The following is a 14,061-nucleotide window of genomic DNA, read 5'->3' as shown; positions in this document are numbered from 1 at the left end:
TATACTCTCCCGAAAAATAAAGCCTAAATATACGTTTTGCCATAATAAGAAATCACTTCAAAGAATGTTTTTCTCTACTTAATCACTATCAAACACACAATGACTTCAAGCAGATGATAATCTTAAGGCAAAAATATCACCAAAGTGTCCATTTTGACGTATGAGTTTCATTTTTTGGCTTTACCCCCAAACGAAAATTCGTTCGGCCGCCCCTGCCTTCCCATCCTCATAACAATTGAACGGCAACATTGTCTCCCGCCCCCCCCCCTTGCCTCTGCCTCTGCTTCCCGGTTTTCATTTTTCGGATTAACGAACCTTATTTCGTTTTCGGATTAACGAACCTTCGGAAAAACGAACCTTATTTCGTTTTCGGATTAAGAAACTTTCGGAACAACGAACCTTATTTCGTTTTCGGATTAACGAACCTTCGGAACAAAGAACCTTATTTCATTTTCGGATTATCAAACCTTCGGAATAACGAACCGTCGGAATAACGCCACAAATGTTCGGATTAACGAACCCTTTTTCGTTTTCGGATTAACGAGCATCGAGGTATAGGGAATTTACCTGTTTCGGAATTACGAACCTTCGGAATAAAGAACCTTCGGAATTACGAAGTGTAACCGACAAATTTATAGCAAAGTGATAACAAAATTTAGACATGAATACAATTTAAAGATAAGACAAAGTAGTGAAAAACAAATGCAGTGGAAAACTATATAAGCAAAATAAATGCTTGAGTAATGAAATTAAATTATAAAAAAAAAGAAAGAAAAAGTAGCAAAGAAAGTGAGATGGAAAGTCACACCTTTTTTATAAGTAGGGCACACAACAACCAGACCACAACAAAAAGAGTTGTAAATAAATCTACCTAGACCGACATAATGAAGAGGGCGCTGTGCATCAATTTAATTGGCATATCTTGTACACGTACTTGGTAATTTGGCACTATCGACTGAAAAGGTAACATTGTGCAGAAGCAGAATCCCCTCCCCCTCCCCATTTACAGCGTATTACGAAAGCAAGCGCTATGGATCATGAGTAAAAATCTCGGGAAACTAAACTCAAAATAATTTTTTCCAACAGTATCTTGCTATCATTGCTTATGTAAAGAGGTTTACGATATAGTTTGAGAAGTGTTCATAGAAAATGCTGTCTGGTTCTGGCGGTCCAACATTATTTTTAAATAATGTGTGTGCGTTGCTACAAGTCTTTGGCAAATAGCTGATGAGTTTTGTGCCACAGGTACTTTCCTTATTTTGTTAGCTGTCATAGTAATATTGCACCATTTATTGTAATTGTCCAACATCTTCCGGAATACGACGAGATCCTTGTAAAAGTTTGGCCCAATATCATTTATCTTTTTCCACAGAGTTCTATTGAAATGGTCATACAAAATCATATCTGCTTTATTCCACCGCCTAATCTTCTCTTGCAGGTCTTCACTCATCAATCCACTTGAATTTGAAGGACGTTGATTCATCTTAACGTACAACAAGTCCTCAAACTCCCAACAGAGGAGACGTTTAAGTAGAATCAGCGACTCATCAACGTAGTCGGTGATTAGCACTAAATGTAACTTTTTATCAAGTTCTTTGATTAATTCTTCGACATGAGTCATATTTTCGTTGATGTCCCTTGAACTTCCAATTATATCAACCCACTGACCATTTCGATGTATGCTCATGAACTTTTTTCTCCAATATGTGTCTGGTTTCTTGAAAAAGTTATTGACAAATTGAGATGGATTTTTTCCAGGTACTTTCATTGACTTATATCCTTTGAAGAAAAAGAATGCTGACTCCCATTGTCTGACTGGATTCCGAAGAATAGTGAAGAATCGTGGTTCTGGACTCATTACCTGTTTCAATTTATTCTCATTTGGTAAGAAAAATATATGGAATGTCATCAAGTTGTAGTTCTTGTAGTTTACGAAATCGTTATTGGCGACCCCTAAGGGCGGCAATATCGTCTTGTTGTTGACCAGAATAGTGCGGAAATGTCCTCTTGTAGGATCCCGTTTGTTGGCAAGAAAGGATAAGTTGTGCCTCTCACCGTATCTGTTTAAAACAGTGCTGATGGTAGTGCTCCCTGTTTTATGTGTTTTAATGAACACAGCGCTTCTGACAGGATGGCACTTTCTTTGAGGAACGGGTTGAGGTTGTCGAACAGTTCTTCGGTGTTCTGTGGTCGTTCCCACTTCCTGAATTATGGCACGTCTGTATATATCCACCACGACACAAATATATACCAAGCCAATTAAAGAAAGTGCCGAAAATGCCTGTGGAGGGGATGAGAATAATAAAAAGAAAATCAATGAGAGAGCGAAAGGATTAGAAGATCTGGGAATGTTTCATCAGGGGACCTTTTTGGTTTCATTTAAAAAATTGTATACGACAAAATATATTTTATCCTTTAGTAACCATGGGTTACCATGGTGACAATCATACATCAGCTCATCTAAGACAAGTGAAGTCCATAAAAATTTGTTAGATCTGACGTGTTAGATGATGAATATTGGTCAAACGTACTACAATAATAGAAGTTTGATTTATCTCTCTCAAATATAAGTTTGAAAAACGGACTTAATTGAAAACAAATAGAATATTTTATTACGTTCTCATCGTCAAGCATGTCAAGTCTTATACATTGCCCAATTGATATGTTTTATATATATATATTTATATATATATATATATATATATATATATATATATATATATATATATGTGTGTGTGTGTGTGTGTGTGTGTGTGTGTGTGTGTAATGTAAGGGGCCCTCACAACGAGTGGTGCAGGTACTCATCAATCTCATAGATACTTGGAAGACAAATAAATAGACGAGTGAGACGTAGCTCTCTTATTTCCTTTTATTTACGAGCTTTCGGCCATCATCGGCCTTCGTCAGGCCTACAAAAAACAGAATGAGATAGAACGAACATAACATAATTTGGTACGATTATCATATATGTATATATATATATATATATATATATATATATATATAATTTGGGTATAGTGTTACATTTGTTTATAATGTTGCAGAATTACGTTTAAGAGGTTTGCATAAGATATTTACCGTGATTTTATTGTAGGTCTTCCATCGGCCGATGAAAGACCTACAATAATATCACGGTAAATATCTTATGCAAACCTCTTAAACGTAATTCTGCAACACTATAAACAAATGTAACACTATACCCAAGTTATATATATATACATATATGATAATCGTACCAAATTATATGTTCGTTCTATCTCATTCTGTTTTTTGTAGGCCTGACGAAGGCCGATAATGGCCGAAAGCTCGTAAATAAAAGGAAATAAGAGAGCTACGTCTCACTCGTCTATTTATTTGTCTTCCAAGTTTATATATATATGTATATATACTACTTCCTTTTTTATATTAGGATAGGGATATTTTATTGCAAGATATTATAAAAAGAATGCCCGACATTGCACGATGTATAAATTGACTCTATTGTTCGTCAATTCATTTATTTAATTATAAGTCAGCCGAAGTGATATAGGGTAGTATTTTGTAATTATGTACACGTTTTATGTACCAACATATGCCCATACATAAATTTGTTGTGGGGAGGTCCAAACATTTTTAATTGTCAGCTCAATATCATCCCCAACTGGTCGGGACGGATTTACGCCTCTGTCAAAAAAATATATTTTTGTATATTTTATCAAGCGGAATGAGCGATCCTACGGCAAGCCTTTTAACATTAATTATACAAATGCAAATCTTTTTTACTCATGACATCACTTTGAAGTGAGCTAGAACACGACATATTCCACCTGAAAGCTTTGTAAGTCAGCTCTAACTTCTTCTTTTTTGCGCATAGTTATTGTTTTCGTATTACCAATGATTATGTTTATGTTGCCAAGAAATGTACCCTAATTTTACAAACATTTCGTAGACACTCATTTCACGTATGAAGTGCGCTAAACAAATTACAATAATCATTGTCGTTGATACTTTTTTTGTTATCAGTATATGGGAAAAGGGTCATGATAATCATGATCATGATAATGTGCATATTTTTTTTGAATGTGTGTACATTACCGGGTGTAGGCTGAGGTGCTGCATGTTTACCTAATTTTGTACATGTAGGTCTGAAATCGATGTTATTATAATACTGCAAAAGGCTCAACAGTCATAGAGTTCATGTTTCCTCTTTCTGTTTTTATGTTGCCAAGTCAACGCTTTATGTCTGTATTTGAACTACAAAAAATACAGACTCGTTCCACCCTCTTGACAAACACTCAGTCTATTTTAAAAGGGCGATAAATGATGGTTTTATATTTCATTAAAATTAATGTATTTAATGCGCAGTTGTGGAATATGATGTTTCCGTTCTTTGATCATATTTTGCTATAGGTGTGTGCTAAATTACTGTTGGCTATTTGTATGATAATTTTGTAAGCACTATTAAATTAACTACCATGTTTCTAAAAAAAAAAATACTTCTAATAATATCAACAAACAGATATTTCATTAGATCAATAATGTGGATTTATACATGCTTTGATTAAAAAAAAGTGAACATCTTTTGACGACACTTGTAACCTAATTAACGCCACTGCACAGCTTATGATTGGTTTGCGACACGATTTTGGAATAAAACCTAATAGAAGTTTATGCTGGTATTGAAACATGGAATATCTTACCGTGTAATATTCTAAATCATTATACGAATATCTGTGACTATGCTATCATCCTTATGAGAATAAAGGCGAATCTGATAGTTACTCGTTATGACGTCATAGAAATCGTACGACTGGCTAGTATTTAAAACTACACGTACTTTGGCCTTTGTTCCAAATAAAGGATTGCAGTCATCCAAATTTGTTGTAATGGTATACTCTCAGTTAGTTTGAACCTCAAATAATAAAAAAATACCTATCATTCCTATTTTCAGACAATGAGCAAAATGCGATTCATTTATAAAAACGTGATTTCATGTATAAATTCAATGTGAAATATCATTTTTTACTTTTTGTTAATGATTGGAATCTGTTAACAATAATTTCTATTTAAAAAATTAGAAATAAATAAAATATATACATAAAAAATATTAAAAAACATTTTAAAAAAACATTTCAAAATTATTAAAAATGTTTTTTATGTCAGATTTTGTTTTAAATTTCATATAGATTTTTTCAAAAATAATATGCAGTTGATCAGAATATTAAAAAAAATAAAAGCAGTTCAAGGCTTTTATTTATATACCTAAAACCAAATACGTATTTTGTGCATTTAAATTGGTACAATTGATTCAAATAAAATAAAGCATGAATTAAGAAATTAAGCTTAGAAACCTCTTAGATTGTCATTTTCTACCATTGTGCAAATTCCTATTTTCTTTCTATAGAAACGGGTGTGAAATGATTAGTATATTGATATACTGAAGGTACAGTAAAAACCATTTTAAATTTTATAAGAAAATAACATTTCATTGATTTTTTACCGTATATGCTCGCATATGACGTCACAAATAAATTAATTGAAATTCTATAACTTTATTTTAATAATTTGTATTCTTCGGCAAAATATTTTATTATTTTTTAGCCACTTTTACGGGTTACGTTCGTTATTATGAATATTTCTTATTCAGAAGGTTCGTAAAGATTCATTAATCAGAAAACGATGTAAGGTTTGCTAGTTCGAAAATGAAATAAGGCTTTTTATTCCAAACATGTGTGTGTGTGTATGTGTACCCATAATACACACACACACTCTCTCACACACAGATATATATATATATATATATATAGGGGCGGATCCAGCCTTTTGCCAATAGGGGAGGACAGGATTTTTTTAGCCACATTTTCCCCGATCGGCCACTCGAAGTTGATTTTTGTTTCTTTCTTTCTAGTCCTAATAGTCACTTTAATGGTTTATTCTTATAATTCAACACAAATATATACTAATCTCATAAACCTTATTTAAATAATTTATTTATTTATTCATGTTTTATTTAACAAAAAATCGATAAAAACAACAGTGGAGAGTAGTCCGGTTCAGTTAAAAACTGGTTTACAACGGAGCCCTCCACGAATAAAAGAAACATAAACATGATAAGAAAAGCAGAACACATACATAGTAAATAAATAAATAACAGAAAATGAGTATAATGAAATAGTTAACATAACACAAATCGCAATCAAAATAAAAGTTTGAAAACATAGACAAAAACAAAAAAAAAAATCATGATAAGGTGTGGTTGAACGTGGTATATCCACCCCCTACCTCCCCCCCCCCCCCACACTAGGCCAGGTTGTAAAGTTAAAGCATGTTGATGAAAGTTTTGCAAAGTTTTTTGAAGTTATTTAGGGACTTAGAGTTTTGTACGGACAATAGTAATTTATTGAAAATAGAATTTGCAGTGAATGAAAATGATCTTTTTTGTATTCAGATTTAGGGTATGGTATTTGTAGACGATTTTGGGCGGAATGTCTAGTATTATAAACAATGGGTCGTATAACAGATAATGGTTTCAAGTATTTTGGTGCAGAATCATTCCAAAGTTTGTAAATTAGAATACATTGTTGGTATTTAATCCTCTGTTCAACGGATTGCCAGTCGAGTGTAGTTAACAAAGAACATTGTGAAGTTGAATAATCTGTATTCAAAACCAAGCGAGCATATCTATTCTGCAGTTTCTGTAATCGGGTTATATTAGTTTTCGAACAGTTTCCCCAAGCTGTAGCACAATAGTCAATATATGACAATATAAGCGCAAAGTATAAGTGTTTTAATTGATTTCTGTTGATTAAGGGTTTAATTCTTCTTATGCAAGCAATAGAATGTGATATTTTGCAAGATATGTACTGTATATGCAAAGACCAGCTTAATTGAGAGTCGAAAATGATTCCTAGGTATTTAATATTATCAACATGTTCCAAAGTTGCATTCTCAAAGTTTATTGCAATTGTATTATTTTGTAGTTTACGTTTGTTACCAAAAGTCATGATCTTAGTCTTTTGAGGGTGTAAATACATACGATTAATTTTTAGCCATCTGGCAATTAAGTCTAAATCAGATTGTAAGTTTCTTTGTATGTTAATTATTGTTGTGTCGCTGTTAAAGACAGAAGTGTCATCTGCATAATAAACAGAGTTTTGTGTTTTTATGCAAGGTTAAGTTTCCTAAATCGTTGATATATAAAAAAAATCAGGGGCCCAAGTATGGACCTTGAGGGACCACTGTTTTTACATCTAAAAAGGAACTTGTTGTTGTTCCTTTTATTGAAACACATTGTTGTCTTTCAGTCAAATACATTTTAAACCATTGCAGTTCAGAGTCTTTTATACCATAATAACACATCTTGTCAAGAATCAAATCAATAGGGATTACATCGAACGCCTTCTGTAGGTCTAAGAACAGACCCCCTGTTATTCTTCCGGAGTTCATGTTATTCAAGATAAAATCAACTATTTCTGTCAAACAGGTAGATGTCGAGTGAAGAGGCCTGAAACCAGACTGACAATCACATAGTAGGTCATATTTGTTTAGATAAGCATAAATCTGATCTAATGTGAGCGCGAAGGCGACCTTCTTTTTTTATTTCATGTATTTTGTCCTAGAATTAAAACATTCTGGACAATGTTCGTGATCGTAAACGAGATGTGTATCTAATTAAATTAAATCTATTCATTTTTTCTTAATCATGAAAATGATGAGAAATTTGAAGTCTTCCTACATTAATAATGCGAGCGCAAAGCGCGAGCAGAAAAGTTAGGATAGTTTGTGATCTGAAACTGGATAATGATTTAATTAGAGAACAAGCTTTCTACATTAATAATGCGAGCGCAAATAGAAACTATTTTTAATATACGTTTTGATCTGAACAAAAAAGGATATGTTAACGGCTGCTTGTTCATATTTCAACTATCAAATAATGAGAGCGCGAAGCGCGAGGTGTAAATTTTGACTTTTTCACTTGTAGAATGGAAATTCTAAGCACGTTTTGTAATCGTGAAAAGGATTAATATATAACGAGCGCGAGCAGACAAATTAAAGATTTACACCTAAAAATGTGACACTCTATTCATGTTTTGTAAATCATGAAAATGATGAGCAATTTCAAATCGTCCTACATGTACTTCAATAATGCGAGCGCAAAGCGTGAGCAGAAAATTTCTGATATTTTGTGATCTGAAACTGGATGATTTAAATAGAGAAAAAACTACGTATCTGATCTCGACCTAGAATTTAGGTATTCTGGATAAAGCGAGCGCGAAGTGCGAGCTTAAAATATTTGATGTTCCGATCTGAAAAATGGTCGATATAAGTTTTGTATTTCAAGTACTTTGTAAGAAAATTGTGAGGTGGATATTTATCAGTTAAAAAAAAGAGTTGATATGTTTCATTATCATTACTTTGAGTTTTGACATAGGACTGGGACATTCCATAAGCACATTATGTCATCATATGAAAATGATGACTATCTTCCTATTTCTCTTCCCACGCGAGAAATTAAACTTGTCGATATTCCGTTCAAAAACGGGGACAATTTCATCATTAATTTAATTTTTATGCCTGACAGTAGATATTCAAAGCTCTTTTGTAATTGTGAATAAGATGTATGAGTTAATATTTTTTCAACATTCAATGCGAGCGCAAATCGCGAGCCGAAATTTTTGATGAACTGTCATGAAACGGGGATTTAAATAGTTTGTTCTGGAATTAATATTGAGATATACATAAATCACTAATCAAAATGCGATCGTGCAGCTCTAGCTGATATACGCTTTCACAATGTGACCTGAATAGGGATAATTTGAGAACTTTATGGAATACCATACATGAGAAATCTAAATTTGGCTCGAGCAGAAAATATTAATATTCAGACCATAAAACATAACTTTTTACAGAGCACTTTTTAAAATCAATTTGTAAATCAAACAAAATAATGAAAGTTCGATTTCCGAGCTGAAATTTGTTTTTTATCTGGACTTAAAAAATTGATATTTGAAGCTCCATATTGAGCAAGATATGTTAATCACCTAAAAGGCAATGTATATATGCATGTATTTTTTGTTAATTTTGCAATATAATTCGTCCTTCATGTAATTATCATATGTTTACTTCAAAACAGGTGCGATCGCTAACCGAACAATTCCTAACCGGATGCCGATCCTTCGACGACCGGAAACACTATTTCCTTTCCACCAGTTGCATTTGCTATCGCCTGGACATATTAAAACTCCCATGTCATTTGCAATTTACTTTGTAGTATTTTTCAAGAGTTCCTACATGAACCAAAATAATATTACATCAGTGACTGTTTGAAAAGGCTATTTGTAAATTGATTAAGCAGGTATTCCTAAAAAAATATGATTTACAAGATAAATTCTGTGATTTTTACATAAGAATTTCTGTTAGTTATGAATAAATGATAATCAAAATGATAATAGTAATAAATTGACTCACCATTACATTATATGGATAACTGGTTATTATCAAAGGACTATAATATCCGCTATATATTCCATTGTATTGTATTTATCATTGTTATTAGTAGGCCTATATTTTGTATTTTATGTATTGGTTTAAATTCTGATGAAGGGCTTGTGCCTGAAAGCTTGATGAAGACTGGTATTGACCTTGCTACGGTTGGTCGCATTGCCAATGGGAGGGGTGTCCACATAATTAGTAATCTAAACATGTAAATGCTCGAGACTTATTTGTTCATTTTTTAAAACTTTCATTCATTTATTTCTTTGATTTTTTTTCTATTTTCACACAGGATAACTTGTTTCCATGCATGGTTCTCATTCTCCTTTAAATTTTGTGATACATGGATGGATTGTGGGATTTGTGGCATGTCGTTATGGGTATAATGACACGATTAATTACGTTACACGGTATTCTGTGAATAATGCCATGTCAGTTAAAGTAAATGAGTATGCATAACATTTACATTTACAAGAAAATGAGTGATTGTTTCTGAACCATAAATATGTCAAGACATATCCTGTACATAGCAGTTCTTGGACCAAAATTCCTATACAAAGTCATGTTGAGTGTTACGTAAATGATCTGTATTGATGGAATTTTAGGGGAATAAAATAGGTTGATTAGAGAGATAGATATAAAGAAAAATGTTTATCAAAAATTACCATAGTGGGCAGGCCGAATTATTATCAATGTTTAAGAATCCTTCAATCACAAACTCAGTTATTCAATCAATAACAAATCAAGAAATTATAATGTCATTGTGAGATGATGGATACAAATATTAGCGAAAAAAAATATCAGACGTCAGGAGATGGTTTATGAGTTTGCTATTGTGGGGCAATAATTACGAACATGTCTAGACAAAACGGTACTATTCACGTTTGACGGAATTTTTTTTAATGTAGTCTTTTTTTGACAAAATGTAAAAAGGATGAACAAAGGTAATACAAGTACTTGGCATGTTCAGACCTATCTCACAAAAATAAAACGTAAAAGATTCAAAGGCCTAACATACAAATACATGCATGTTGATAATGAGGTGCTGATAAAATGCCGGAAATATACGTGGTACATCTTCATCCAGTTCACTGTTCCTTTGTTATCTACTTTTGTAAATTATCAATTTAAATAATTTGATTTCGATAACATTTGGTTGACACAGGAAGCCTGAAAAGACGCTTATTGCCATCCGTCAGCGACGGGATGTATATCCTTCGCTTTATCAGAGGAATTTAAAGGATTGTAAAGATCAAAGTAATGGGACATGCAGTACAAAGTATTAATTTTCAAGATGTGAATTTATGATAAAAAAAAATCAAAGCCCCTTGAAATCAATCTCCAAAATGAAACCATCTAAATCAAAATACTGAAGTAGATTTCACTCGGATAAAAAGAATGTGAAAATTATGTGGATAAGAAAATTATACTCATTTAATTATTTTAGCTTCTTGGTTTGCTGTACGATCATGTTCATTCATGCCAGAACCGAGTGACACTAGAAGAATGGGCTTCCCTTCCAATTATATACTACATATTTTTTTCGGAAAAACATATTAAAGTTTTGCACACTGCCCCTACAGTACGTGTCCCAACAGCAGGGAACCCGTTGTCTGTAGAGAATGAAATGTTGTTCCCGTTTTATAGCATTTAGATTGAAACCAGTTGGGCAAGCTGACTATTTCGATGTTGAAAAAAATATCTATCTTGGAAAATTTGAAAAATCGACTCTTGTGACAGATGCTAAAATTACGCCCCTTCCAACTCTATATCGGACTCCTTGGCGAGAGACGCAATTGTACCCTTCTAAAAAAATGTGTTTTTTTTGGTTGATCATCATGCAGATGAACATTTTAGTCTATTGTCCTTTTTCCCACATTTTATCACTTTTCAGCTTTTTTTAGTCCCTTGAAATTTCACTTCCAGGTGATACGTCGCGTGCCATGCGCCTAGCTCCTAATACGCGCTTCTAGATAATGTAAAACTAACACCGTGTTTACACTTGATCGGCTTTTGGTTCAGAACCAAAAGCCGACGCAGAATCGGCTTTTGGTTTGCGTTTACACGTTGGTACAATTCAACTGCCGATTAAGTGTAAACACGGTATAAGGTTCCACCACACGCCTCTTGTTGTTGGAAGCCATTATTCATGAAATATGAATATCTTTTGTTTTTTATTCTTCACTAATTTACATTGATTTACGGTAATCATGATTTTTCAAGTTTATTTAGGAATCAAACCAAGTTTTATATCATATAAGAAAACCTTAATTGTATTTGAAGTTATAAAACACAAAAAGATATTGATTGTGAGACAATTTTGGCTCCTTCATTTGCATACTACTCACGATGTACATAATAACTGCCTTGTCAGCATGTGTTGTGACAATGATTTGCCATTGGATATTTCAGCGATCTACACCTACTTGATTGATAATTCTCCTTTGATTCAGGACATAGTTTTGTTTGAACTTGACCTTCAAATAATAGTATAATGTCCATCTTACATGTCTTATGTAAGATTTCCAGCATGCAAAATATTTCTAAGGGTAAGTAAACAAATCATACTGCTATGATCATACGCAGACAGTAAAAATCTGTAGCAGACCCGGGGCCCGTCTTACAAAGAGCTACAATTGATCCAATCAATCGTAACTCTATGGAAATCCATCAGAGTCATACAAAATTCTACAGGAAATTTGCACGTCTTTTTTGAACAAAGAGAAGCACAGTAATTTTTTAAGAATTAATGCATGAATATACATCATAGCGAGAAAATATTTTGAACAAACATGCATAATACATGTTGACGTTGCTGGCCAGCCATAGTTGCGATTGATCCGATCAATCGCAACTCTTTGTAAGAAGGAGCCCCATGCAGATCTAATATATAAATACCTTTTGGGCCATTATCAAAGTCCAATCAGCCCTCACTGATTCTGGCAAATATTTATCAGTCTAATAGTCTAATCCTCTTGAAATGTTCCTCTTGGTTTCAGGGATATCCCCCGTTGTGCATTGCAGTGCGTGCCTGTATAACTGAGAACGGAAAATGTAGACACTCATGTGAAAAAAAATCCTTTTTTGCCATTACCTAAATCGAAATAAACATTATGATGTGATAATGATAATCATTTGAGAGACCCAGACGGGACCCAAAATGTATATGCCTAGCATTGTTTGTTGTCTTTTAAAATCTTTTCCATGGTATATAGTATTTTGGGGTCCGGTCGGGGTCTTTAACATGAAATAAAACACATAGAGGAGAAAATAAAATGTAATTCAATTCAATGTTTTGTTCATAATTGATCTTTGTCTTGTGAAAGATCCTCTAACGACTGTTAATCCTAAACAAGATTTATAATTATTTTAATGTTAATTATTAAATCATTCATTTATTTATACAGGGCGCCGCCATATATGTTGCCTGGTATTTTGCCTTGCTCTGTGTTTCTGGGCGTTTTTTTTAATCTCTTTTGTGATGTTTTATTTGAATGCGTAATTTTTCTCATCACTTATCCTTTTAATTTTGGTTTGCTCTTCCAAAAGTAATACACCAACGGCGGCCGTACGGCGAGTAGAAAACAGCCGTTTTATTCATTTTTATTCTAACCACCTGTATCTCCTACAAACAAATGAAAGAATGACTATTTTCGACTCACCATGCGGCCGGCGTAGGGGAAAAGTGACTGATGTATTAACGTGCCTTCGTGGCGCCGTCATACTTGAATGTGGAAATTAGCTGTAGTTGTTGTTGCCACGCTTTCATTAGTATTTATAATGTCATAATTATGGAAATGGCACCCGTGGGCAAACATTCTCTAAACATGCTAAACACGAACAACTGGACTTACATTCTGGCAAAGTTAAGTATTCAAGTCGGAAATGGGGTTTCCTGTGTACTATCAGAGAAAAATGTTTAATAAACTTTTTTGGTATTGCCTAAAGTGCCTATTTAATGAATCTTGATGGTCCCTTTGCCAATGCGTGTCCCATGGGTTTCAAATCCGCTAATTTGAAGGCCATCTAGGATTTTTTTTTCATTACAAATAAAAAAATTTCATATTTTTTTACCAAGGTGACGGGAAAATCTTAAGTGAATTTGCTTTTCACTATGATTTTGATAGTAAAACTTGATTGCAATCGTTTTATGGACAGTCCGGGTGGTAGTATTTGTGTGAAAATGAGAATTTTTGCCCAAATTGCCATGTTTTTTTCTTCAAAATTTTGCATGTGCATTGTTATATACCTGTTCTATTATTAACATCGGCAACTGATGCATAATGTTAGCGATCGACACGATAGAGTTTTTATCAACGAATACATTTATATGCTTCATGACAGTTTAAAGTCTTTATTTGCTTAAACACAGTTAACACTAACGGCGATTGCCGAATCATTTCTATGTGATTTGAACATGCCAAGATGTATCGGAGACATAATAGAAGGAAGAAGAATATAATGCTACTATACTAATGCTACTGTTCTGTTACCGAGTAGGCCTATCCAGGCTATGTATCACGTCAAGCCAAACTGATATTACAAGTGCTTCACATGTATGTTACAAAGTAAGCTGTGCATAGTCATAAA

General features: G+C 33.3%; 1 protein-coding gene across 2 annotated transcripts in view; it reads right to left on the bottom strand.

The window, feature by feature from the left end:
• Positions 1 to 842: 842 nt before the first annotated feature.
• LOC121411178 (galactosylceramide sulfotransferase-like) overlaps positions 843 to 14,061 on the bottom strand; it is a 36,943-nt gene continuing 23,724 nt past the window's right edge. For both annotated transcript variants that reach the window (XM_041603741.1, XM_041603742.1), the window contains exons 2-3: positions 12,370 to 12,510; positions 843 to 2,281 (exon numbers count right to left, since the gene is read on the bottom strand). In XM_041603741.1, coding sequence (XP_041459675.1) covers positions 1,118 to 2,281; positions 12,370 to 12,381 — 1,176 coding nt within the window. In that variant the 5' untranslated portion in view covers positions 12,382 to 12,510 and the 3' untranslated portion in view covers positions 843 to 1,117. The remainder of the gene's footprint in view (positions 2,282 to 12,369; positions 12,511 to 14,061) is intronic.

The sequence above is a fragment of the Lytechinus variegatus genome, chromosome 3 (assembly GCF_018143015.1).
Source record: "Lytechinus variegatus isolate NC3 chromosome 3, Lvar_3.0, whole genome shotgun sequence".
Lineage (NCBI taxonomy): Eukaryota > Metazoa > Echinodermata > Echinoidea > Temnopleuroida > Toxopneustidae > Lytechinus > Lytechinus variegatus.
The sequence above is the reverse complement of the archived record's forward strand: the minus strand, read 5'-3'. Positions and strand labels throughout refer to the sequence as shown.